This window comes from Oculina patagonica, chromosome 9 (assembly GCF_052425735.1).
Source record: "Oculina patagonica isolate OP01 chromosome 9, crgOcupat, whole genome shotgun sequence".
In the NCBI taxonomy this organism is placed as follows: domain Eukaryota; kingdom Metazoa; phylum Cnidaria; class Anthozoa; order Scleractinia; family Oculinidae; genus Oculina; species Oculina patagonica.
This window is the reverse complement of record NC_135766.1, coordinates 20,997,857-21,024,868: the sequence shown is the minus strand read 5'-3', so window position 1 is coordinate 21,024,868 and position 27,012 is coordinate 20,997,857. Positions and strand designations below refer to the sequence as shown.

Below are 27,012 nucleotides of genomic sequence, written 5' to 3'. Positions count from 1 at the left end.
CGTGGAATAGAATTACCTTTATTGCCATGTGGAAACCGTGATTTGATCGGGACACCTTCGGAAATCTCAAAGTTTGGTCTTTTCCGACAATTTTTGGGCTGAGAATACAGCGCGGATACAGAACTTCATGAGCTGCCACTGCAGAGAGGTAAACTAGGAATGCTGCAGAGAGGGAGAAGGCATTAAAATTCAAATTCGCACATTTAAACCACCATAACTTGCTGGCAAACTTTAGATTAAAAAATTCGCTTCTGTTGTGACACTCTAAAGGTGTTGACTGATTAGTTTTTCACAAGATCACACTGTGCTGTCTCCTACTCGTTCCGCAAACTCTGCCTCAAAATCAAGTTCTTCACAATTTGGAAACAATGAGGCTGCAACATTGCCGTTAAGTGCAATCTACCAAATAAGATGACATTCAGACACAGTCTTTCATCGTAAAATTTAAGCCCAATCGCATCCATACCAGGTGAGGTTTATTTATCAGCGTTTTAAATGATGCAGGTCAAGCAAAATTTCGCTTCATGAATTATACACCTATGCTGTAGGTGTCCCCCGCGGCCATAACTTGTCCAGAATTCAATTTTCGTAAAAGATATTTGCCGTCGGATTGACAAACACTGTTATTTCTAACTACTTTGCCTACTTGTCAAGATGACGTCGAAAACCTTGATAAGGCCTTGTGTAGTAAAATTTTCACAAGTGTATAAATCATGCACGGATTAAAGTTATCGTATGTTCTCTGTTGTGATGGGGACTATCCCGGGACTCTTTAGGGCCCATGAGTCTCCCCTACAATGTTGCACTAACACTTAGAACGACGTTATTTTATTATTTTTTTTTGTTATATATCTTATATTGTTCGCCATGAAAATGAGTTAAAGGAGTGCGTGTTACATTATTTTATCAATACAACTGCTCGAGGGTGTAATTAAAAACAAAAAACAGTTTTTGTCAACCCTTGGACGTACAAGCAAACTCATAGCGGAGCTCCTTAGCGGCTCGAAGGGCCGCAGAGCGTAGCACCATAACCATGAAAGAAGGAACACCATCGAAATGAGTTGTCATTGTCAACATGGATAGCGGCATGGTTCGCGGGCGCGTTCGTCCGTCCGTCCGTACGTACGTACAGAGTCGCGCAACATGGCAGCCATAGTTTGATGGTAGAAAGAGTGAAGCAAAAAGGCCGTATAAAGGAGGCCGTATAAAGGCGCCCTTTAAAATTTAAAAGGGTTTGAAAAGAAAAACGAGAAGCGAAGAAACAAAATGTGGCTGTTCAAAATGTGGCTGTTCATTACGTGTAGAAAGTAATCGACCGCCAAAAAAGTGGACATTGAGAGCCATAAGCGATCGATGACTTTCGTGTCTATCTGTAAAGCCAGCGTCGTACATGAAGGAGCATTCGAAAGCTAAATCGGGTTGATATAATAAACAAACAATTTTATTGCCACGGGGTAAAAAACGAAAAAGAAAAAAAAAACTGACTCCTCTGGGATTTCAACTCACGACCTCCCGCGCCGCATACTGGCACCTTCTCGATTGAGCTAATGCGACAAGCAATGATGAAAGGCGAATATATCCTTTATCAATGTATGGGGTCTACTAAACTGCTGCGAAACTATAACAGGATCGCGAAACTATTTTCTATTGCTAGAAAGCAGGTAATTTACTGTACTCTAAAGTAATTTTTCGGGCCATGAGTAATGACATTTTCCTGCTTTAAGATTATTATTTTTGTCGTACCGCAGACATTCAGTTTAACCGTGAGCGATTTAAATTTGTCTTGCACCTATAAACCACCATAAGCATTAGTACTTTGGCCGCTTATTCACTAGAATGAAAACATTGTAAGCTCCAGTGAAAATGAAATAAATGGGGAGCTCCGCTTTTAGGCTTGCCTAAATCTATATATTACCCCTACCATTATACAAGGTGGGTAGGGGACAAAACCCCTCCCAAGGGTTTTCGTTGTATTGAGGCACAGCTATATTATTTTGCACTGAGTATAAAGCCCTTAGCTCACTCTTCAAGATGACATAATCTTAGTTGGCTTTGGTGGATCCGCCATCTTGGATTGTCCTATTTTCTTAGAAAGTCAGAAAATAACAATTTGATGTAAAAGAAGACTAAAATGCTTAGGGAATGCAAAAATAAGCAAATCTTACAATTCTGTTTCAAAAACTGGAAAAAATAAACGTTAAATATTATGGAAAAATGTTTGACATATCAAAATTTCCGTTAGGGATGAATGAACAACTACTGAAAGTTCTGGGCATTTTAGAGTAAATCTTCTTTTCATTGAGATCATGCTCACTTCAATGACTACCCCAGAGATTTTTTTTTAATTAAGACGTAGCTTGCCATATTTTATTCAGGTGTATGAATATTTCTCGTTTTTTGGTAGATTAAATACTGAAAAAGATGCTTGTCTATTTTACAGGAGGAACTTCATAAGGAGTTCCATGAAATCACGCTTCCTGCCCGGCTTGAGAAATTTGACCATCTTCTTCAAGGTCCATTTTTTTTTGGTGACAAGGTACGACGGGAGATTATGTACTTCCAAACATAACACAGAATGTAGAATGAGCTTGGCGGTGGGGGAGACTCCCATTTAAGTGGGAAATTGGGGGGGGGGGGGGGGCGGACGTCTTTTTACGAGTGCCTCTTGAAAAAAAATAGTCTCACTTATGCTGTGGACGAAGGGACGCCATTGGGTTTAACAATTACGGTATCCTTTAGAGTTGCACGCGTAGAAACAAAAGTAGTCACTGGGTTGTTTTTGGCAGTAGGTCAATTGGGAATGAAATCTTTAACAATTTGCTATTGTTAAGCTGTTAGTGGAGCTTACCTTATTGTTACTTATTTTCGTGGTAATTTGATCGCGAAAATGGAACGGGGCGGGACTTCAATTATGCGATTTGGCCAAAATTTATTAGCATTAATAATACAATAAAAATTTTAAAATAAATTTTCGCGGGTCGTTAATTTCGCGATTTTTTGGAAAAATCGCGAAAATTAAGTCCCGCAAAAATAAGTGACAAAAAGGTAGTTCATTCTTTTTCGGAGCATCCATACTCCTTTAACAATGTTGACCTCTCGGGGAGAGCAAATAACTATACACTGACTATATACCTTATTGTTACTTATTTTCGCGGGAACTTAATTTCGCGAAAATGAAACGGGCATATTTCGCGGGGTTTAAATTTCGCGATTTGGCCAAAAAAAATACGTTTAACAGAACTAAATTTCGCGAAATTTGTCAAAATACTGGTCTGTATTAACAAACAGTTAGTCTCAAATTGGCACAACTGATTATAATTTCCCACAGCAATAGTTTCCAATAACACTGCACAAACCATATAACGAGACGAAACCCGCCTAAACAGTTTGGTATGTTCCTTTGTAACAAAGTGGAGCTAGTTTGACGACTGTACCAAGATAATAATGTAGTAAACTGACGGCAATGTTGATTATTCATAATGAATTATATAGAAGGGTATTAAAGTTCGCGTCGTTATTTTTCGCGGGAACCTTTTTTCGCGGGTCTTTAATTTCGCGATTTTTTGAAAATCGCGAAAATTTCGAAAATTAAGTCCCGCGAAAATAAGTAACAATAAGGTAAAAGGTTCAGTTGCATAGTTCGAGGCGGCATAAGAAAAATCTTGACAATTCTGGGAAAATTGTGTGACTTTTTTTCCTATTGATGATCTAATTTCCTTGGTAAACAGCGCATGTATGTGGAGAAATTGTTAGTTTATAACATGGTTGTATTCTTGTTTAATTTTGTTCAGTTGACGTATGCCGACATCACCATCTTCGATCTATCCAATAACTATTTGTGGAGAGATAAACCAGGTTTTCCTGAACACCTCGATAAATTCCCAAAGTTGGCGGAACATTACAAGCGCGTTCGTGAAGTTCCTAAGATAAAGGCCTGGCTCGAGAAACGCCCCGAAAGCGACTACTAAACAGATGGACTTCGATCGATTTCAGACAAGATGCCAAAGTTTGAAAAGTAGATAAATTAGTAAAACACAATTTTAAAGTGGTTAATGTTTGTTTAAATAAAAGTTTGACAATGTCAGATGGACGATGGTCCCTTGTACTCTGGGATGTCACGCAATCTTTGATAAATAGGTGTCACGCCAGTCCGCAGGTCGCCCGCCCAGGTATCGAAAATTCCTAAATTATTTTTGGAATAAAATTTATGTATTTTTTATAGAAAAATCATAACTGATAAATTAAGAAACAATACAACTTTTTTTAATGTAACAAACATGTTCGATGGTCATGCCGTCATCATCAGTGTAACGGTTCTAGATACAACACTAAATTCGTTTTACCTTTTGTTTGCCTTTTTAGTCATTGTATGTGTTTTTTTAACGTTTTGTTTTGTTTTATGTGACCCTTGTAGCTTAATTGCCACTGTACAGAACATTGTAGAATAAACTTCGTAATATCTCGAGACTCCAAGATGTTGTAAGGGATATAGTTTGACTAATAAGATGTGGGCAAATGAAATTAAACGAAGATTTGCTTATTATACCGTCGTTAGGCCATCCCCCTTTTTTTCCTCTGGTTAGCGTCGTCTGACCGACCGAGATTTTCGCGTTTTCAAAAAAAAAAAGTTATACAGAAGGTAATGAGGGCAATGACACATTATTTTAAATAATGGTTCATCCTTTTTACGCTGTTCTCGTTTGAGTTTAACCACAACGTCGATTTTTCCTCCCTCCATTGCCGCCATGTTGACTTTGTAACCATGTCTTCTCGTTTCCAGGCTCCACGGATATTATGCTGAGGTGCCGGGCCTCCTAGTTCCAGACTCCTTATCCACTTTTTTTTTGTTGTTGTTTTTTTTTTATTCCGACCGACCGACCCAAAATCATGGAAAACACATACGACGATAAACGAAAAAAAAAGGGGGATGACCTTAAAACAGCTTGTGCGAACCGTTGGAAAACGATGGTCTGTTAACCACGAGGTTCAAATAAAGTTTTGTGATCGATTTTAGCTTAATTCCGATTCCCTGTATGGCACCTTATCATGACAGTTGATTTGGAATGGTTTCCTGCAGCATTCACCCCCAGACAAGAATAAAATTGTATTGGGTTTTCTTTCTACTTAAAAGAGGGTAATGGATTTTCTAAAAACAAATAACAGCCATTTCCCAGAGATTCCCTTAAGTAATTGTACGTTACATCGTTTATGTGAAGTCACCCAATAGGTTACCTGCAGTTGATCCATAGATACACCTTATCATATAACACGCACCAATATTTTGCGAGTAGTGTAGTATAAAATCCGAGCAATGAGTAAAATTTAGTTATTTATTCCTTCGCAATTTGTTAATTGCTCCTGCCTTCTCTTGGCATAATAGTAACCACTGCTTCAAGATACAAACAAAGAAGAACAAATGATTTTGAAGTGCGTCTTTTTTCAGTTGGCAGAAAGCAGAACTGCTTTTTGTTTAGGCACTTAAATGGCGTACCATCAATAGCGCTCTTTTTGACGCGGTTACCATAATTATCTAGATCTGTAGTACCATGCATTGTTTACAATAAGTCACATAGCCATTACCCACTCTTAATTTAATTTTTGCTTGCAATTATTGAAAGGCAACTAAATATATTGCTACTTGGACAGTTAATAAGAAACGGGAATCAAACTTTTCATGTAATGATGAATTCCATCTCTTAAATCTTTTTCATTCTTTGTTTTCTTGCATTTTGAAATCCTTGGTTATTAAAATTGGCAGTTTTTGTAAAAACACATTTTCATTTTAACCTCAATCAATCTTAGTTACCGATATGTTGACACTAGACGCTATTATGTCTTGATACTGACTTATTTTTTTAATCAAGTGTCTCGGTACGTGTATGATTTCATTTATATATTCATGATTTCATATTCTCGCCATTTCATGGGCATAATGAATAAAACTGCCAATTGACCTGTCCCGTGGTTTTACCAAACTCAGTACGTTATATCCCCGCAGCTTATAAGCAAAATTACTTGACCAATCTAAGTCGGTTCTATTCTCGTTTGTTATTCGAATTGTGTAATTTGCTGACGACATTGTTTACATCTCGAATTCAAAAATTCACCCAATTTAAAAACTCATATCATAACTTGTAACAGCATGCGAAATTAAATTAAAATGCAAGGATAGAAGGAAAATGCTTCAACATCGATCTGTATTGAAAAAATAACATTATTTACAGACGTAAGCAAGGCTGGGTAGCAAACGTACCGCGTAGCAGAATTAACAGTTTTTCTCAGCCAGTTCTAGGAACAGATCAACTACCGTAAGCAATGCGCTCAGCATCGATACTAGCAGACCTAGTAGACTTAATTAAAAAGATATGAGGTAAACAATGCCAAAAGCGGTTCCTTTTGAATAACAACCAACTTGGACTGACTTTTGGAGAAACTCGCAACTTGATTGGCTACAAAAGCGTCAATGATAATGATGATGATGACGACGACGACGACGACGACGATGATGATGATGATGATGATGATGACAGCTTAATGGAACAGCCACTGGGTTATCCTTATAAAAACAATAGGACTGCTCGCTTTCGGTTTTTATTGACCTTGATAGCTATGGCTGTTTCCTGGCTTCGCCTCGCGCCAACTATCAGCTAGTAAAATATATCCCGCAAATGGAAGCGTCTAAGAATAGATGTATTGGTTCTAGATTCCTTATTCCAAACTCGTGGTTTGTGCTTTCTGGTGCACGTGGTTTCTTCGGCTTCCACTGCCAGAAACAACAGTTACTACGGAAACTCCCGTACATCGACTCGATCGTAAGCAAAGCAGACCACTCAAAATAGCTTTGTACTCTCGTCTGAAATGCTTATTCGTTGCACCATATATGAAAGGGTTAATGGTGCTGCTCAGGTAAACCGAGAACCCGTATGTGAGGTACGCCTGTCGCGGCAAAGTGGGCTCCCCGCGTGCGGCGTCAATGTAATCGATGATACAAACTGGAAGCCAACAACATGCAAATCCCACCATTACTGTTGCTAACGTCTTGGTCACTTTTGCTTCTTCCACGTTAGCTCTGAGCATCTGGGGGTTGTTTTCGTGCGAGAAAACTCTATTTGATCGCGATACTGTGTAGAAAACCTTGGCGTAGCAGATTGTGATAATTGTTAAGGGAGTCGCGATGTAAACGCACTCAATAAAAACGGTGTAAGCAATGTTGGTGTCAAATGTGTACAGACACATTGCCTTGCCGGGCTGGAACTCAAATCCGCCATGCCCGAAGAAAAACGGAGGCACAGATCCGATTAAAGCTACACACCACACCGCAGCAATGTACATCAAAGTTCGTTGTGTTTTAAACAACACGATGTACTTGTCTGGTTTCACAACGCAAAAGTATCGGCTGACTGCAATTATGCCCATGGTGTGAAGAGAAGCCAGTCCAAACGTAAACACTCCAAATCCGTGAAATCGACAAAACCTTTCACCAAAAATCCACTGTCCGCGGATTACCGTGGCAACTGAAAAAGGCATACAGCAGGTGGACATGAGGATATCGCTGACAGCTAGTGCTACAACAAACATGTTGGAAAGCGTACGAAGCCTCTGGTTTCTGTACACGGCGTAACAAACGGAAAGATTTCCAACGAATGCGGCGACATTGATGATAGCAAACAGAACTGTTTCAATGTATATTAATTCACTACTCCTTTTAGCGAGCTGAAGAGAAAGCGATTCTAACGAGTCCATGGCTTTGGGCGATAATACTAACATGTATACTAACAGGTTAATAAATTAACGTGATCATAAATGTTATGCAAAAGGCGTCCTTGGTAACCACATGAACCCTAAGCCACTTGATCTTTGAATAAAAGTTGTCGGACATCAAGCGACCATGGTGTCTTCTGAATCTTTTCCTCAAATTAATATTTATCGTTTCTATCGTATATGCGGCCACCCGCTTGGCTAGCATTGGTCCACTGATGCATGTAGGTGTAAACTGTTTGTTGCAAATTGCCTGATGCACCTGTCTTCGGCATTGCTGTAGGGAAATAAACACACGCTCAAGAAGATACACAAAAAACTAGGTGGTTTCAGTGTTTTTCCTAATTATTAGGGAGCATAACTACTTGTGGTTTGTGCACTTTTATCGTAGAAGACTTGTCCACTAATATCACTCTTTTTGACGCCAATCCGACATTTTATCAACAAGAAATGACAGTTCGATGTCCTGTTTACAAATGACCAAATATAAACCTTACCTTCCTTCGAAATTAATTATTTTGTGCAATCATTACAAGGAAGACATTTCACTTCGACAATTTTAAAAAGCTAATCAGAAATCAAACAAACATCTTTTGTAGAATTCACATCATTTTTCGTGTTATGACGAAACTGCATTTAAAAGCATAAACGGAAAACTTCTTTTCTGTAGTATCTCTAAGTCAATCTTTACAATTTTACGACTGACAAGTTAAATGAATTGTAAAATTGATTTTCGGCAATCGTAATACCAAATTTAAATTTTAATTGTAATCGTAATTTTAATCCTGTTGCCGCTGTTTTGAGGCTAGCCGGCACTATGAGGTCTTGGTAAATTTTGTCATCAGTCTCTCTGTGTGTGCTAGTCGTTTATACCCACCCCCCCCCCCCCCCCCCCCCCACGCTCATGCCTACACGAATAATCCTCGCAGTTTTTGAATTCCGTTCGTGCAGTCGACGAAAAATAAGCTCTGTGAACAGATAAGGTGTATGCTGGAGACAAATTTTAACGTCAGCATCGAAGTTCTCATATGGTCCCAATTGCTACCAACAAGCAGGAAAATAACGCCTTGATTTTTTTTTTCAAACTCCGTTTTTACATGTATTACTGCACGAAAAAGCTGCCATCTGGTTTAGGTTGAGGGTCGAGAAGAAGATTGTCATTTCAGGGAATCGAGAATACAAGTAAAAATCTCACGTATTATTCTTGTACTGTTTTACAACACACATTGTCAAATCATCTTCTTTAACTGCACTTGTCCAGAAATCACGCTGCAGGATTAAAACAGCAACAATTGAAAATTAATTGCGATTGCGATTTATTTCGATAGGTTTAAGCTCCAAAGGTCCAATTGAATCACGGGTCAGTGTATTTTGTTACTTACGACACTAACAGTGCCTAAACACAAGGGTTTTCTCTCTATGTAGCTGAGGCGCACTTTAAAAGGGTCTTGGCTCCTTCTAACTACTGCATCATACACTTAATTTGTATTTGCTCTTACTAATTTCTCACCAAAGAAGCATATATTTTAATTTGGGATTATTTTAAAAATATTTATCTACAAATTCAATCGTCGGGAATTGTCAAGCTCTCTTAATAAGCACATGTTCTTGAATTCGAACTCTTCTAATTTTAAGGGGGGAAATAAAACTGATATATCTATGTATTATGAGGGAAATATGCTGGAAATGAAGACTAGCATTTATCTTGTCGACTGAAAGTGCGTCGATGTTATTTTATCTTTAGCTTGAAATAATAATGGTCATGTATTGCTAATCTTGGAGACGAAAACTTCAAGAAAGAATCAATGAATTAAACAATGAATTTAGAAAAGGATATTATCGTTTGCAATTCACTTCCTTGTTATTGAAAAACTAATTACAATACTTTCTTAGAAGGTGTTTTCAGCTGAGAGATCAGAAAATAGGTAAATTTACCGTAACGACCTACATTGTATACTTGATTAGAACGTGCGATTGATCGCAAATTTGCGGCCCAAAGCCCGCATAATGATTTGTTTCACAAGCTTCATTAAAACCTATTACTTCGCTCGCATGTCTTGACACCTTAAAGATCCTTTTTCTCAGTACGTACGTTAGCTTCACTTATCATTCCACTATTGCGCCATCTTACAATATTAGGGCAAAAGAACGCGCAAAAAATGCCACGTTATTACACAGTAGAACAGGGCAAAAATACGGGCGGACAAACTTACGGAATACTCGCCCAAACAAAGTGGAGAAATTAGTGGAATAATAAATCCCTTATTCGATGGTTTAACATATAATACGAGCGAACATTTTGCTCATTGCTCTTATTTTTCCTCGCCCCTACGGGGCTCGGAAAAATACTACGCAACTCGCAAAATATCCGCGCGTATTATATGATAGACCATCGAATAAGGTGTATATATTCACATATTTCACATAGTTATTCAACAGCAAACTGGCTTTCAATCTAAAGAGCTTTCAGTCTTGAGGGCTGTTTTCTTGAGATATTTTCTGCTTTGCAATTTTTGCGCGTACAAACAACCTTACTTCATTTTGGATTCTTCTTATTCTCCGATCTCTAATCATCTGGAGATACCTATTTCACGCATACGAGTAGAAGTAATCTTGGGGAAAAGCAATATTATAACTTAATCGATCCACATGTATTGTATATATAGGACTGCCTTGAAACACTCAATCAAACTTGCACACCCAGAGTCTCAGTTCACTTTGAACCGACAGCGCTTTTTTAACCTTTTGTATTTTACGGCCTGTGAAGTGTGACGCAATATCGACCTCTCTCTGCCTGAAGACTGGGAATGAATTTATTTTTCACGCTGAGTAACGCTGAGTCACCGCGGGTCAGCTTTGGAGGTGTGTTGTAAATCGGCGCGTAAAGAGACAGCTGCAGCAGAAAATGTCTGGATACAAGTGTTACTACTTTAACGTTCGTGGTAGAGCAGAAATTTGCCGCCTTTCCTTCGCCGCTGCGAATATAGAATTCGAAGATATTCGTTTGACCAGCGAGGAATGGGCGAAGGAGAAAGCATGTAAGTAGATAAGCTCCGACATTGCTTACCCTGGCGCTGGGCCTGACCTGGTTACCCCGCGAGAGGTTGGATTCTCCTTCGCTTAACGATTCGCTCACAGCGTTCGGCAGGCCCGGCACAGGTAACTGCTTCGAAACTGGTCTAACGGTAGGCATTCTTAAGGCGAAGTTTGGAAATGTAGCACAATAAACCGTAATGCTCGATTTATAATATATACAGGCTTCAGGTCACGAACACTGCTAGACTTGCCTACAAGTCAAGCTCACAGAGCACGGAGCGCGACCAAATCGGAAACAAGAAGCGAACCACTTTGAAAAAGTCTAGATCACTGCTGGAAATTGAAATCGTTACCGATCGCAATTTATTTGACGTTCCCTTGTCAGTTAATTTCGTTTTTGTCGACGCAGGTACGTTCTGAAACATATTAGGGAGTTTTTAAGCAAACCACAATGGCAACAACAACGAGAACTTCGCAAAGCAAAAGGTTTATTTTTATGAGACACACAGTCACACAATATTCGTTTTGCATTCCATGCGTTTCGTGACATTTTCAAAGAATGCGTAGTAAGTCTCAAGTGAATCAATCAAGTGTGATACCCACAATCAGGTGAACTAACAATTATATTGAGTTGGTCATGCGTGGTCACGCTTGTATATTATCTTCACAATTGTTTCTCTGAATGCATAACCGACAATTATTGAATGAGGCTGAGCATGATAGCGAAATTTATCAAGATCGAGGTTTGTGTTCAAACGAAAACCGAGGTCTTGATAATTTTGCTATCATGCCAAAGAGCTGCATGAGTCCTATACATTTTTGAATAAAGCACACTAAGAATTTCTTTCGGTCCAGTTTAATCGAAACACAAGAAACCAAAAGACACGCTTGTAAACAAATTTCAGCCAGTTCAGCGGGGGGGGGGGGGGGGGTTCAGTGGGGGGGGGGGGATACCAATTACCTTGGTAAAAACACCCAAGATACTGTGTAACTAAAACCCCTGGTCGAGCGTGAATTTTAATGACAACGATCTTGTCTTCCTCGATCGCCGACAAGTACTGCATCAACTCAACTGAGGAAAAAATGGTTTTGTAATGTTGCAGGAATATTTATGTCAAATTTTTTTTTTTTTTTTGTAGCGTTCGTTTTTTCTTTTTTATTAATATAAATTAATTAAAATATATATATATATATATATTTATTCAAATACACCACATTCGAACAGCTTTTGAAGATCGTCGCATATCGGTGGCATGTTCACTTCGCCTATCTTTCAACTCATCGATCACTCTTCGCGCTATAAACTTTATACGTTAGCCTCGGTAAATTTCGGGACTGATTCTGTTTAGTGTGCCCTTGGAATAAGAAATTCCATCTGCTTTTCGAGCAACGGCGAAAATAATTTTAGGAGCTCGACAATTGCCTTCTTTTCTTTGTGTTTGCTTATCTTCTTTTCTGACAGTTAGTTGTTTAGAACTCGATCCAAGAACTGTCTTCGTTACTCATTTTGTGTTTTCCGCGTCCTTATCATCTAGTAGGACTCCCCTGTAATCCTAATAGTTTTTTTGAAGGTCTCCTCGTCTTACCATAATAATTACTGCAATAGTATAAACATAAAGTGGCTAAAAATGATGATGGTGATGAAGGAGGATTGATGATTTGCAGAAATGACGTCAGTTCTGCATGTATAATCCTATTTTCTGTAGATATGACGTCAAAATTCGATGTCGGCGTGAAGTAGCTGATTGCTTTCAACCAATGAGAACAGAAATAGTAGTTACAGTGTATAATAATAACATCACTTTGTTGTTACAGCTGGGAGGTCTCCATTTGGACAAATGCCATTTATTGTGACTCCTGAAGGAAAAGCGCTTGGCCAGTCTGGAGCAATTATGAAGTACATATGCAGACAAGGAGGTACAAGTAGGAAAACCTTATTTATGTATTTTGAACCTTGCGTTTCCCAAGTGCATGATGAAATTATCTTCTCTTGGCACAGATGATAATCAGGTGAAGTCCGCCTTATTATTATTAATAAGTATTATGCATGGACTGTTAATTATTAGTTTATTTTGTATTAATTTAAAAAGGTAAAGTCTGTCTCCGAGCCATGAGGCCCATACAGCCGGAGCTTATCTCGGTTTCCGTAGCATTAAGCGACTAAGAGTATTGCTACTCCCCCCTGGATGGGATGCTAGTCCATCGCAGGGTTACCCGGGCCCAGCAGTAAATTCGCCGGTACCCATTTATACACCTGGGTGGAAACTGGAGAGAGGCACTGTAAGAGTAAAGTGTCTTGCCCAAGAACACAACGCAGCGCCCCGGCCAGGCCTCGAACCCGGGCCGTTCGACTCGGAGTCGAGCGCGCTAACCATTAGGCCATCGCGCCTCCCAATTTTTATTTTTGTATTTTTTATTTTTTTGTATTAATTTTTATTATAGCTTACTAGTATTACCTTATGTTTTTTACCGCGTATAAAGAATTGTTAAATAAATAAATAAAATAAATAAATGATCGTTAAGTATTTGCTAAGTATCATGCACACCTGCATAAAATTTTTAAATTTATTTGTTGTACTTTTAAGGTTTGTGCCCAGCTGACCTTTTTGATGAAGCAGTGGCTGACATGATAACTGATGGTGTTACTGATCTGTATAAGGGTATGGTTAAGATCCACTATGAAAAGGATGAGACTAAAAAGGTAGGGTGACTTTGATATAGAAACTATTACCTCAAAAATAAAAAAAATATATCTCAGGTAATATTATTTTATTTACTTTACGTTCCGGTTCCTCCTTTTTCATTCATTCATTTCTTATCACTTATATATGTTTATTTTCTTAATTAAAAATAAGACCTAAATACATGTATGTACAAAATATTAATACAGTCGAAGCTCTCTTAACGGACACTCTCGTAAGCGGACAGCTCTACTTACGGCCGTTATGTTTGAAACCCCGTTTTAACTCCCATACAAACTCTGTATTTTTACATTCTCGTAAGTGGACATTCCCGTTAGCGGCCGCGGACACTTTCAGAGATTACGACTTCGAATTTTTCTTTGTTTTTAAGCTCCGGTAAGCGGACACCCCAACGAAAATCCTATTGACAACCGCTGTATCTTGTTTTTATACCTTCACATCGCCGTTCGTCACAATGATTTTACAGTGATTACATATTATAGTACCATGTTTTAGTGTTTGTTTTGTCGTCATCCACTCCGGTTAGATTTCGAAATACCACTTACATGCATATTAGCATTATGTTTGCTGGGCAAGCTCCCGTAAGCGGCCATTTATCTCCTGCACCTCTTTTGGCCGCTTACGAGAACTTTTCTCGTAAGCGGCCAGCTCCAGTTGCGGACACGTTCGCGTCCCGAGAGTGTCCGCTTACGAGAGCTTCGACTGTACTCAAGATTCAACCGATTACAAACATATTACAAACATATGTTTCTCGCCCCCTTCCGCTTCATTTTTTGGGGCCGCCTCTTTTTTTTATTAGTAGTAATAAAATAAGAGTTCAGGTTCAGGGATCAGGGGATACAGTGACGTCACAATACCCCCAGGGATTACGTCATCAAAATGATCTAAAAATAGAAGAATGACCTCATTGAGGGGGAGGGGGGCGTAGGGGAGTAAATGACGTCATGGTGTTATTTTTAGTCATGGGGAGGTAGATTAAATAATTGATACAGTGATGTAATGATTTTATTTTTAGTAACAAAGTCATTTGATTAAAAGTAAATAAAAATAAGTCATGAGAGAATTTCGCCGGAAAATGTTTTATCTGTTAATACTTCGAATGGTTGCTAAACAACAACCACATTTTTTTCAACAAACGATTAATGTGAAGAAACCCCTGGTGGTGCTCTTTGATGTCTATGAGCAAATGATCACGGATGGTGTTATGAACTGGGGGCGTTTATTTGTTTTCATTCGCTATGCAGAATGTTTCAATTTACAAAGACAGCAATGGAACATGCTACTCGCCTTCATAGAAAGCAAACATCCCCTAGCACTACCGAGTTTGTGGACTCTGATTGCATGTTTATTTATAGATATGACCTCATAGGGAGAGACAGAGTTTTATAAAATGGAGTTGATTTGTGCTGGAATTAATCATAATAGCGATTACATGACCAAGTGAAGAGATGAGCTGCTGTGGGTCCACACCTTCATTTTCCCTTAAAAACCTACTTCGAAAAGTTCGCTGTGTATTAGCTTGTTGTGGGGGAAAGGTTATAATACAGAACTCAGAGTTGGATGGAGAGGGAGGAAATCAACAAACTACTGACAAAGTTGTACTACAACATCAGTGAGGGAGAGAGTCTTGGAAGTGCAGAGAAATTTTTTCGCAACGCAAAGAAGATAAAACCAAAGATAACACGAAGACAAGTGCAGGAGTGGTTGAGCACCCAGGATGTGTATACTCTACACAAACCTGCCCGGAAGCGCTTCAAGCGAAATAGAGTTATGGTGGGAGGAATAGATCAAATATGGGAAATGGATCTGGTCGACCTCCAATCTATTAAGAAATATAATAACAATTTCAAGTACATTTTAACAGCTATTGACTGTTTTTCAAATTTTGCATGGGCACAACCTCTGAAAGACAAAACAGGAAACTCGATTGTTGAAGCGGTTAAGGAGATATTTAAATCAGGGCGAAAACCTTTAAAACTTCACACAGATCAGGGTAAAGAATTTACTAATAGGTTATTTCAAAAGTTTTTAAAGGATAACAATATTTCTTTCTTTACAACGTTCAATGCACAGACCAAGGGAAGTATTATTGAAAGATATAACAGAACGCTGAAAACAAAAATGTGGAAATATTTTACGTGGAAAAATACATTAAAATATGTAGACGTTCTACCGAAACTTTTGCAGAGCTATAATAATTCTTTTCATCGTAGTATTAAGACAAAACCAGTACTTGTAAGTAAAGCTAATAAAAGTAAGGTGTGGCATACTTTGTATGATGAAAAACCCTCCAAAGTAGTCTTCAAGTTTAAGGTTGGAGAACAAGTGCGAATTTCAAAAGCAAAGCGAACTTTTGAGAAAGGGTACCTTCCTTCGTGGACCACTGAGATTTTTACAATATCAGAGCGACTACAGAGAAACCCTCCTGTTTACAAATTGAAAGAGTTTGATGGAGAAGAACTAGAGGGAACGTTTTATGAAAAAGAGTTAGTAAGAGTAGTGAAAAAGGCAGATGATTTGTATAAAATAGAAAAAATTTTAGGTAAACGTAAGCGAGGAAAACATGTTAAATATCTTGTGAAATGGGTTGGATACCCTGAGAAATACAATAGCTACGTGTCCAGTAAGGATTTAAATAAAGTATAAAAGCATATGAAAAACAACTTTTGTATCATTCACTCTGTTGATGCGAGCCATGGCGATGCAAAAGCAGTTTTATATGACCCTCCCAAGCAATAGTTCAATGTCGATTTACCCGGATAATACTCTCACTGAGTATCGAGTTAAACTCCCAGAGACTATAATACTACAAGGGGATTGGGAGGTTGGACTCGCGAGTATCACCTTTCCGCACACCTGGTTCAACATTCAATCTGGAAAGAGCAACTTTATGTACTATGATGCCAATGTGGGCGATTGGTTGGTGGGTCTTCCTCCTGACGGATACTATCACACCATACCAAGTGTGATTAATGCTATCATGAAAGAAATCAATAGTCAAAAACGAGAAAATGTGTACATACAACTTTCATTTGATACCATGTCGGAGAGGGTCACTGTAACTTTAGGGAATGGAAGTAAGCTCCACTTGGGGGAGAATTTAGGTTTGATGCTGGGTTTCTGAGGCGAGATTACCTTAACGGAAACTACAACGGCCCCCTACATCTCGGATGTAAGTGATGGGATACAATCAATATACATTTACTCGAATATAGTAGATAGTCAAATTGTTGGTGACGTGAGAGCACCCTTGCTACGTATAGTCCCCGCCGAGGGTAGCAATGGGAGTATTATCAATAAAAACTTTGACAACCCTCAATATCTTCCGGTTGGTACAAAAGAATTTGAGACGATAGAACTGCTTATAAGAGATGACGTGGGAAGAAAAATATCATTTGAACGTGGACGAGTTGTGATCACATTGAGTTTTAGACTCCGTCAATCGCCATACTTCAGCTAAACATGAGAAGAACAATGAACAAACAAGACGGAGGTAACTTACCAGTATTTCGCGGAAGCTCATTCCAAAGAGGTTATGGACTAGGGTCTTTTTTCAGGTCTCTAGCGAGATCTGCCATACCGCTTTTAAAAAAAGGAGCAAAAACAGTTGGAAAGGCACTGCTTAATACAGGAGCAGATATTGCAAAAGATATCGCCTCGGGTAATAATCTCCAAGAATCTTTAAACACTCGAGTGAATCAAACTATTAAAGGGTTGGGAGGTGCACGTAAAACAATGAATCAAAATGGAAGAGGAATGCGACAACACTCGACCGGGAGAAAAACTATAAAAAGGAAAGCACCACAGCAGAAGGTCATTAAACGTGGAGCAAAGAAAGCGAAAGGATCAAGAACAGTGCAAGATATATTTTCTTAAGTATGGCCTTTGTACATGCTGAATCGACTCCTTGTACAAAGAGTGAGTTAGATCTCTTCACCACTCCTGCAACGCAGGTTGCAATACAAAAAGGGATGTGGATTGATCATCAACCAATCTCTAGTTTAAACAGCAGCGCCCCCATAGAGTTCAAAATCGCGGGAACAGATGATTACCTCGATCTTTCAAAGACAATGCTAGTGATGAAGGTAAAAATCACAAAACGTAATGGGACAGATCTTGGAAGTGGAGAGAAGACCGCACCGGTGAACAATTTCCTGCAAAGTCTCTTTAAACAAGTGGATGTTTTTTTAAATGGTATACAAGTAACGCAATCAACAGGGACTTACGCTTATCGAAGTTACTTGGAGACGCTTCTCAATTTTGGTCCAGCGGCAAAATCATCTCAACTCACCGCAGGGCTCTTTTACAAGGATACCGCTGGTCAAATGAACAGCCTTGATCCCACAGTGGCTGAAGGTGGAAATGAAGGCCTGAAAAAACGCTACAGTTTCACAAAGGAAAGCATGTTAGTAGATCTCTCAGGCCCTCTGTTCTGTGATATTTTCTTTAGCGATCGACTGCTTCTAAATCAAGTCGACGTCAGCATAAAGCTTTCACCGAACCGAAGCAATTTCTGCATTATGTCTGGTGAAGCGGCTGCGGATTACAAGATTGTGATGCAAAGTGCAGTGTTAAAAGTAAGAACAGTGAAAATTAGTCCCGTTATAAAACTTTCTCACACGAAGGAGCTTCAAAGTGGAAATACAGCAAAATACCCCATTAGGAGGGTAGAGTGTAAGGCTTTCACAATCCCCTCGAGTAACCCCTCCATAAACAAGAGTGATTTGTTTAATGGTAATGTTCCGAAGAGGATTGTCTTAGGGCTGGTGGAAAGTGAAACTTTCAACGGAGATTATAAAAAAAACCCTTACAATTTCCAGCTTTATAACATGACCTCAGTGAGTGTCACAATAGATGGTGAGCAAAGACCACTGAAACCGATTAATTTAAAATTAACATCTGCGGGTGGTCGAAATTTCATTGAGGCGTATAACACGCTGTTCACCGGAACTGGAATTTTGAACCACGATAGCGGCAATGATATTTCGAGAGATGATTATTATCAAGGATATGGAGTTATTTGTCTGGATTTAACCCCCGATGCCTGTTCAGCCTCGGATCACTTTAACGAAAGAAATAAAGGTAACCTCACACTTGAAATGCAGTTCAGTCGTGGGCTACCTTCAGCTGTAAACCTCATTGTCTACGGTGAGTTTGAATCGCTTATAGAGATTGATCAAGGTCGCCACGTCATTTACGACTTTTCAAGTTAACTTCAACGAGTATGAACACAAGAATGATAAGTGAAGTGATCGCCACTGATAGAATAACCGCTGGAAAGTTTACTGGTGTGTTTGCAGCTAATGAACTACCGCGAAAAATTGAGAAGTTTCCATGCGGAATCATCGCTAATACTGACCCGAATTTCAAGCCTGGACAACACTGGATTGCTTTTTATTTAACAACTCCGAACAGTGGCGAATTTTTTGACAGCTATGGCAATCCACCTAGTTTTTATAGTAGGAACTTTGAGACTTTTCTACAGCATACGGTTTCAGAATGGACCTTTAACTCACATGTATTGCAAAGTACCTTCACTAATGTATGCGGAGAGTATTGTATATTTTATTTGATGCACCGATCGCGAGGTGTCAGCATGAACAATATTGTGAAAGTGTTTTCAAACAATAGACAATTAAATGATGAGAGTGTGTATAAGTTTGTGGCACGCTTCTTTCCGTAAGCGTGGGAGTGTTTTGATTGAATAATAAATGTTATTGCAAACAGAAAACCACTCAGTGTCGCATTAAATCTTTTTTTTTATTTAAAGTATGAACACTCTCTAATACAAAAATAAAAACAGTGCTTTCAAAGCGAGTTCAGTCATATGAAATCCAGTTTATATCTCTTTTAGCAGTTGGGGGGACTCTTTTCATCCGTCTCGGGGTGGGAATATTTCCTCTCGGTTTTGCTGAAGACGGTGGTGTTGGAAATAAGGGACTAACACCCTTCGAAGCCGGAGCTGCTGGTGGTGTCAAAGCAGGCAGTTTCTCTATTTTATAACGATTCATCTGTTTTCTCAAGTCATCATTTCTGACAAAACCCTCGGGAGTGTTTATTTTTGCTAGCGTTTTGGTAAACGCTTCTCTACCGAGAGGTTTAAATCCCTTACGCGAGCGAAGCGAGTCGTTTACTAAATCAGCGATACTGGAACCTGCTATCGGACTGCCATCGATACTGACTTGTCCTTTATGATCCCAGCTAAGCTCCTCGGGGTTTCGTTCAAGTCAGCAAACCCTGCGCTTGAGATTTGTATGTTTTCGGAACAGTTTGTAAAATATCGGCTTCAGTGATTCGTTCTTTCCCCGCGGGAGTTGTATTGTCCCGAACCGATTCATTTAACACTTCATTAGAACTTGAAGTTTCCTTCCCTTCTTCAGATGGCTGAATGCGCACTGTGGGAACGACATTTTCTTTCTGAGATTGAAGATTCAAGTAGCGCTGAAGCATTTGATCATACTGCTGTGTTTTAATTTCCGCTGGTAGTTTTTCATCAGCTAAAACACCATCCATTTGTTCGCGTAATTGTGTTAAACTATTCACATGAGGTGTTGTTTGTATTTGATTACGTAACTCCAACGCCTTTACAAATTCCTCAGGAACTAATAACATCTTGCGAGCGTGTTTCATTCTGTAAACAGAGCAGCTAGTGTACTCAGTGCCGGTGGGAGAAGATATGATAACAGGTTACCGCCGCGCTGAGTTAAATACTCTTTCTTTCGCTTCAAAGGCGTTTTCTTGTCAGCCAATTCCCGCAGTAGCACTCTAAATCGTCGAAGACGTTTCAGTTCTAATTCATTTAGTTCAACCTCTCCTTTTAACACATTAAGTGCCACTTCACAAATACATTTGACCAATTCGTTGTCCCCATGCTCTATCAACGCTCGACGTTGATTGTTATTACATTTCGCCAACACGTGAAGGAAATGTAAATTATCCTCTAAACGCTTCGACATGGTGAAGTGAACTAACTAGGAACGTTTGTTTACAAAACTTATATGCGTTTCACATATGCAATTTGCTGTTCCCCGGGGAAAATCATTGTCCTCAAGCGACAGTTCTCTGCTGTGAGCGCATGTAAATCTATCAAAAAGTAAGAATACGGTTTCTCAACAGCATCTTTGAAACTCTCCATGACATAGTTAGTCGCATTTGGAAATGCCTGTCTCGCCAAAGTGCTGATTCCCAACGAATCTCTAGGGTTTTTAAACACGACTATGTAATGAGCATTGAGAGATATTGTTCTGGCATGTTTTCCAGGAGGGAATAAATTTTGCACAATAAATATCGTTGTAATATCCCTATGATGACAGCCTTTCGTTATTAGATCGACCATACGAGGTTCATTCGCCAATGCAGACATCTGATCATCGAGAACTAATAACCCTTTCTTATTCTCGAATAAACTGTAGATATCTTCAGGGAATCCTTCCACAAATTGTATATTTTCTCTTTCTTGTTTCATTTCTATGAACAGTGGTTGAAATTCACCATAGGAATAGATAATTCGATGAAATGGTTCATCAAACATTTCCTCTGCATGTTGAAGCAGGCGTCTTGTAAAGAAAGTTTTACCCGAGCAAGAAGCGCCCGCTATAAGTATATTGCAGGGTGTTTTGAAAGAGAGGTCCATCACGTTTGAAATTCCGTGAAAACTGCAATCACTTCAATGGAGTTCGGATATTTATAGTTTAATTTTCAATCTAAGGAAAAAAAACAAATAAATAATTTTTTCCACCGATTTTGTTTAAACGTTTTTATCTCCAGCTAAAAAAAACATAAACATTTTTCTCTCTCCAAGTTTTTTTAAAGTTAAAATTTCACCTTTAACCAAAAAGAAAGATCAATTTTTTGGAGAGAGTTATTTTGAGATGATCTTTTTCTTCGAGTCAAAAAATATAAAGTTTTAAACTTGAAAACTTTAAAAATATCACGATTTTTTTTCTTCTAGAAGTCGTTTTTATTACTTCAAATTGTTACCTTGAAAAAAAAAAATAAAAGAAACTTTCCAGAGAGAGATTTTTTACAAACCAAAAAACTTTTTCTTTCTCTCAAACTCATCTCAAAATATCAAGATAATTTTTTCACACCGAGTATGCGAGCAAAAGTATTAAGCGAAGTAATATTCAAATTTTTCATTTACAAACAGACCGATATGAAATAAGCTTTGTTTGGAAACAAAGAACGCTTTTACAGTAATTTTTCCCAGGGTTATTGGTTAGCCAATCGAGTAAAACTATTCAAATCCCATTAAGATCCTTAATGAGTTCACTGAACCTTCTATATTCGTTAACTGAAACAGTGGATTGGTATGAAAATGATGATCTTACCTCATGTAGCTTTCATATGTTGGCCCACTCGACACTCACGCCGGACTCACGCCAATCGTCATCCGCTTATTTTGAATGTTAAGTACACGCTTTTGTTTTCTTTCCTGAGTTCTTTATTGCTTGCTTCACATAGCTAGAGTTTCTAGCGTGAAGCGCTTTTATACATGCTAGATTACATCATAACTAAACTTAGAGCTTATCTCATGTTAACAAGCACCTGTACCTTATCTTCATAAAGTCAATTTCTATTTTTAGCGGTGATCTCATTTTAAGATAACAACAGTAAACTGTCTGCATTATCGTGTTTCATGATTATGCATAAACTCCATAAACTAATATGTGCTCATGCCTCATGTATTTATTTTGAAACTCAGTGTATATACTCGAAAATGGATTACACTAACATTAGCAAGTGAACTTTTGTAGAATGTTTTTAGGGAAAAGATATGTTGCACGCGCGCGCTCTCTCCGCGCGAGGCGCGTTCGCAGAGAAGCACAGAGCTAAAATGCCCCGCATGTCTCCTTTGCCCTATTTGTCCTTATTATGTCCTTTTTGCCCTTATTTTGTCCTTTCTGTCCTTCAATAGCGTCTATATTAGTTAAGGATATTAACAAAATTCTGTCATTTGCGTCAATATTCCATGCCCTTAACATGGTTAGAAGAGTTTGCCGAGACTGTCCGGTCCCAGGATGTGGAGCAAAATATCTCGTGAAATTATCTAACCATCTTACTAATGTTCATCAGCTGGATCACAATCAAAGAAGAAAGTGGCTACAAGCAGCAAAATTACAACCAAAAGTTAAAGTAATCATCTATCAAAACACTGAGAACAACCAGAAATTTAAAGCGTGTTTCATGCCTCCTTCTACCCAACAGCAAGACACTGGCATTAACTACCAGTTATCCACACCAAGAAAATCAAAGGATGTATTGAAAAACAAAAGTAAAGACATTCGAAAAACAGAGAAGATTAGCAAACGGTCTAAAATGACAACACCTCAACGTCCACGGTGGCTTTCTCTGTAATGTCTATGCATTGAAATATTTGTTGTTTTATGACACGTTCCGTCTAGGTCTTAGTCTGTTATTGCAATCTTTGTTTGAAGGAATGTTACTGCAACGCTATCATATTAATACAAGTGCATTAAAGTAAGAAATTGAGTAATTTTCTTCGGTTTATTTCCTCTGAAAAACTTTCTTAATTAAAATAAACATTCAGATGGCAACTCGTGTGGACATTTTATGGCATTTGCATCTTTTTCAAAACAAAGAGGGGTACTCGTCCCATGGGTGTTATTATACCACAAAAGATCAAAAAGATTTTTGGCAGTTATGAAGTAAATCTGTTTTGGTCTGTAGAATAAAGCAAAGACATCATAGCATAAGGTTTATTTATTGAAAACAATCAATTTGCTTCAAAAGTGAACTATAATGGTAGAGATAACTTAAACTTGTACATGTCTTTGTAAGTAGAACTCAAGTAATTACATATAATCATAGCATCCCAGTCTGAGACATTCGTCTCCACTCTCATATTCTCTCCGTTGAGCATCTTTATACAGCAAAAAGGCAGACGTTTCATCCACTTTTAAAAGATTAAGTAAATACTTAAACCACGAGTCTTCCAAATACAAATCTAGTTTCGACAATGTCTCTTTTTCAATTGCAGTCCATAGTTTGTCTATATTTAAATGCTCTTTCGCTAGGTCGTAGTATCTGATCCAATTTTCTTCTTCTTCAACCATCAAGCAATCGTGATGTAGCTGACTCGGATCGTCTAACTCACATCCTTCACAGCATTTTCTAGCCTCTTCATAAACAAGATGATTCATCTGCCTCGCAAAAATGTCCTGTATGATGTCCGCTATTTTATTTCTCATGAGATGAGCTCTAAGACAGATTTCATCCACAAGCAAAGTTTCACTTTGGTTTGACATGATTTCTGGACAGCGAAACAAGTTTATCACCTCTTTTATAATGAAAAATTCATAGATTGCTGTGGTTAAAAATAAAATCATTACATCACTGTATCAATTATTTAATCTACCTCCCCATGACTAAAAATAACACCATGACGTCATTTACTCCCCTACGCCCCCCTCCCCCTCAATGAGGTCATTCTTCTATTTTTAGATCATTTTGATGACGTAATCCCTGGGGGTATTGTGACGTCACTGTATCCCCTGATCCCTGAACCTGAACTCTTATTTTATTACTACTTTTATTATTTGTTATTGGAAAAGTTTGAACGAACAAAAACCAACAGACGTTACTTTCGCTTTGTACCTTCTCCTAAGTTTAACTGAAAATTCTGTAAGACATGACTTTTATCTTTATTTTAACACAAACTCAGGCCAAAATTTTAAAGTCTTGGTACGCAAGGTCCGTACAGGATAGGTCAATTACCTTGCAGGACTTATTTTGCAAGTTTGCTTCTGGAGAATTTGACGATGGAGGAAATAACAAATAACAAATAACAAATAACAAAAAAAGCGCCCGACCGCTCGCATTTTTATAGAATTCCGGACGAGAAACTTTTTTTAACTTGGCCCAATACTAGCAACAGGTCAGCAAAGTTTTATCACTTCAGGTTAGCGAGGTAAAAAATCTGATTGCTCTCAAGCTCGTATTCTAGCAAAAAGATCAACCTTTTAGCGGTAACACAATAGACTGTCAATCACGCATTTTATATTTAATCAAATGTCAATCAACGGATTAATAAATTGAACTAATATTAACTTTTGTTCAGAGAAACACCTTTTGAAACCTCAAAAGTAATTTTTTAAATTATACTGAATTTGCTTGTCTGTTTAATTAATAGGAGGAGCTTAAGAAGGAGTTCATAGAAACCACGCTTCCCACCCGACTTGGGCAATTCGATGCTCTTCTTAAAGGTCCCTTCTTTTTGGGTGATAAGGTAAGGCACACGATAATGTACCGAGCAGAACACAGAATGAGGATGGGGAGGGTGGAAGACTCCCACGTAGCAAGGGCGTTTGCCGTCTCCGTTAGGAGTGCCAATTGCAAGAAATGGTGTCTCCTCTGGGTCGAGGACGGAATACCACCTCTAAGGGTTAAACTTCACTTTTTTTCGGAGAGCATCCCACCCCTATAACAAGGAAGTCATTTCCCGGGGGGGGGGGGACTGCAAGTTGACTATGTAGAAGTTACAGTTGCATAGCTCGACGATCTTTTTAGTGAAGCACCATGCATGTCAGTACAAGCAAAAATCTTAAAAATCTGGAGAAATTGCATGTGTAACTATTAACAATTTGCCATTGGTGATGTTATTTCCTTGGTAATCAGCACATGTATTAGGGTCTGAATGGGGTTAACCGACTAGCAACAAAGGGTGTAAAATATATCTGACAACCGACAAAGTGATGCATTTTAATTGACTACCGCCATGTGGACTAGGCATAAATAGATTGTGCTTGGCAACTTTTGAGTAACTTTTGGCTTTTTGAGCAACTTTTTGTAGTACCAGCAACCAAGGGCAACTTTTACTTTCCTTGGCAACTTTTGAGCAACAAATTGATTTAAAACCGATCCAAACCATAAAAGGTCGTTTCATTTCGAAGGATTTTATTAAAACTGGTTTTATTCGCTGCAACATAGAACCTGCCGCCGGCCATCTTGGTATTTGTTGAAGTGCGAGTCACTTATGGCATCGCAATCAGATGATCCAATGATGATCCAAACCATAAAAGGTCGTTTCATTTCGAAGGATTTTATTAAAACTGGTTTTATTCGCTGCAACATAGAACCTGCCGCCGGCCATCTTGGTATTTGTTGAAGTGCGAGTCACTTATGGCATCGCAATCAGATGAAATTGCAGACGAGGAAAATGGAAATAATTCAGACATTGACCCCATTGAGGTTGCCATAGACGCTGGGGCAAGTCTTAGTAAACCTGCAAGCGCTTCAATTTCTAGAAAACGCAAAATTCACGTCAAAACGACTCTAGAAAGCAAGCAACTTTTTGATATTTGAGCAACTTTTTGGTATATTGTGAAGCAACTTTTCCTAAATTTACTAGCACAATCTATTCATGCCTAATGTGGACCCCCCATCCAAACCCTCGTAAAAACTTGATTTTGAAGATTTTTTTTGCTTATCACACGGTTGTACTCTTATTTTCTTCAGCTGACCTATGCCGACATCACGTTCTTCGATATATCCAATAACTTCATGTGGCGTGGTAAACCAGGAGATCCTGAACACCTTCAAAAATATCCAAAATTATTGGAACATTACAAGCGCGTGCGTGACGTCCCTGGAATAAAGGCGTGGCTCGAGAAGCGCCCGGAAAGCGAAAACTGAACAGCTGGACTACGATCGCTTTCAGACAAGATGTCAGATTGGAAGTGTAAACAAATAAATAAAAAATAAAATAAAAGTGCTTAGATTGTCTTTGTTTAAATGATTGTCAGAGAGACAATGTCAGAAAAGCTTTTTAAACAAATGATCCATCTATTTGCAATCAATTCCGCACGTTATCAAATAATTAGTAAATCGGTAAATTATTACTGCCAAACAGTCTTACTATAAAATCGTCTTCAATAATTGCTCTATGAATCAACGCAAAACGTGGAAAACTATTATTAAACTGACCTCGCGCAAGTCGAAGAAAACCGCCCGAATCCTGAATAAGAATATAAAATGCAAAAACTCAAATGACCAAGCAGAGTTAGCAGAAATGTTAAGTTAAATTGTTCTTCACGGAAATAGGCTGAGCCAAATTTGAGCATCCTGGTAGTGGAGAGGTTTTGACCGATGTTTAAGCTGAAGGAAACAGCAAACAGAGGAGGGGTTTTCTTCGCGCGTATAAAATTTCGCGATTAATTAGTACTCGCAAAATTTAATAAGTGTAAGCTTAACTTCGCAAGATAAGGGCAACCACATTAGATAATATTTCAGGGAAACTACAACAAAGACCTGTCTAAAAAGCTTCAAAATCACGCAGCCCGAATGTCTATTTACACTCCTTCTTATTAAAGCGTGAACACTTAAAATATGTCTGGAATGTTCTTTGTGTTTTAACCAATCACATGCGAGAACTTCAGACCGCAGAAACCACAAACAACGAATGATGGGTTTCCATCGGTCACGGAACAATATTCGGTTCTCGTTTCGCTCCAATTTACAAGGAAACACTAATTGTAATTCCTTTCTTTTTGAGAAC

The 27,012-nt window shown here is 38.5% G+C and overlaps 4 protein-coding genes across 4 annotated transcripts in view; 3 read left to right on the top strand and 1 right to left on the bottom strand.

Moving 5' to 3' along the window:
- LOC144665021 (uncharacterized) overlaps positions 1-27,012 on the top strand; it is a 55,819-nt gene that overhangs the window by 9,966 nt on the left and 18,841 nt on the right. The gene's annotated exons all lie outside the window — the stretch shown is intronic.
- Positions 17-4,177, top strand: LOC144666458 (glutathione S-transferase 2-like). The gene is made up of 3 exons (XM_078527900.1): positions 17-148; positions 2,441-2,536; positions 3,792-4,177. The coding sequence occupies exons 1-3, from the start codon at positions 128-130 to the stop codon at positions 3,966-3,968; spliced, it is 294 nt and encodes a 97-aa protein (XP_078384026.1). The 5' UTR covers positions 17-127; the 3' UTR covers positions 3,969-4,177.
- On the bottom strand, positions 6,001-7,792 carry LOC144666068 (melatonin receptor type 1B-like). The gene has a single exon (XM_078527420.1). The coding sequence runs from the start codon at positions 7,765-7,767 to the stop codon at positions 6,709-6,711; it is 1,059 nt and encodes a 352-aa protein (XP_078383546.1). The 5' UTR covers positions 7,768-7,792; the 3' UTR covers positions 6,001-6,708.
- On the top strand, positions 10,569-26,229 carry LOC144666442 (hematopoietic prostaglandin D synthase-like). Its single transcript, XM_078527881.1, has 5 exons — positions 10,569-10,796; positions 12,610-12,711; positions 13,380-13,495; positions 24,649-24,744; positions 25,974-26,229. Exons 1-5 carry the CDS (start codon positions 10,664-10,666, stop codon positions 26,148-26,150), a joined length of 624 nt encoding a protein of 207 aa, XP_078384007.1. The 5' UTR covers positions 10,569-10,663; the 3' UTR covers positions 26,151-26,229.

What these genes read in the sequence shown, in the direction of transcription:
- LOC144666458 (XM_078527900.1), top strand. Translation starts at nt 128, where the DNA reads ATGAGCTGCCACTGCAGAGAG. An exon ending in TGAGCTGCCACTGCAGAGAG is followed by an intron (nt 149 to 2,440) that starts GTAAACTAGGAA and finishes TCTATTTTACAG; the next exon opens with GAGGAACTTCATAAGGAGTT. An exon ending in CATTTTTTTTTGGTGACAAG is followed by an intron (nt 2,537 to 3,791) that starts GTACGACGGGAG and finishes AATTTTGTTCAG; the next exon opens with TTGACGTATGCCGACATCAC.
- LOC144666068 (XM_078527420.1), bottom strand. Translation starts at nt 7,767, where the DNA reads ATGTTAGTATTATCGCCCAAAGCCATGGACTCGTTAGAATCGCTTTCT.
- LOC144666442 (XM_078527881.1), top strand. Translation starts at nt 10,664, where the DNA reads ATGTCTGGATACAAGTGTTACTACTTTAACGTTCGTGGTAGAGCAGAA. An exon ending in ATGGGCGAAGGAGAAAGCAT is followed by an intron (nt 10,797 to 12,609) that starts GTAAGTAGATAA and finishes TTGTTGTTACAG; the next exon opens with CTGGGAGGTCTCCATTTGGA. An exon ending in CCTTCTTTTTGGGTGATAAG is followed by an intron (nt 24,745 to 25,973) that starts GTAAGGCACACG and finishes TATTTTCTTCAG; the next exon opens with CTGACCTATGCCGACATCAC.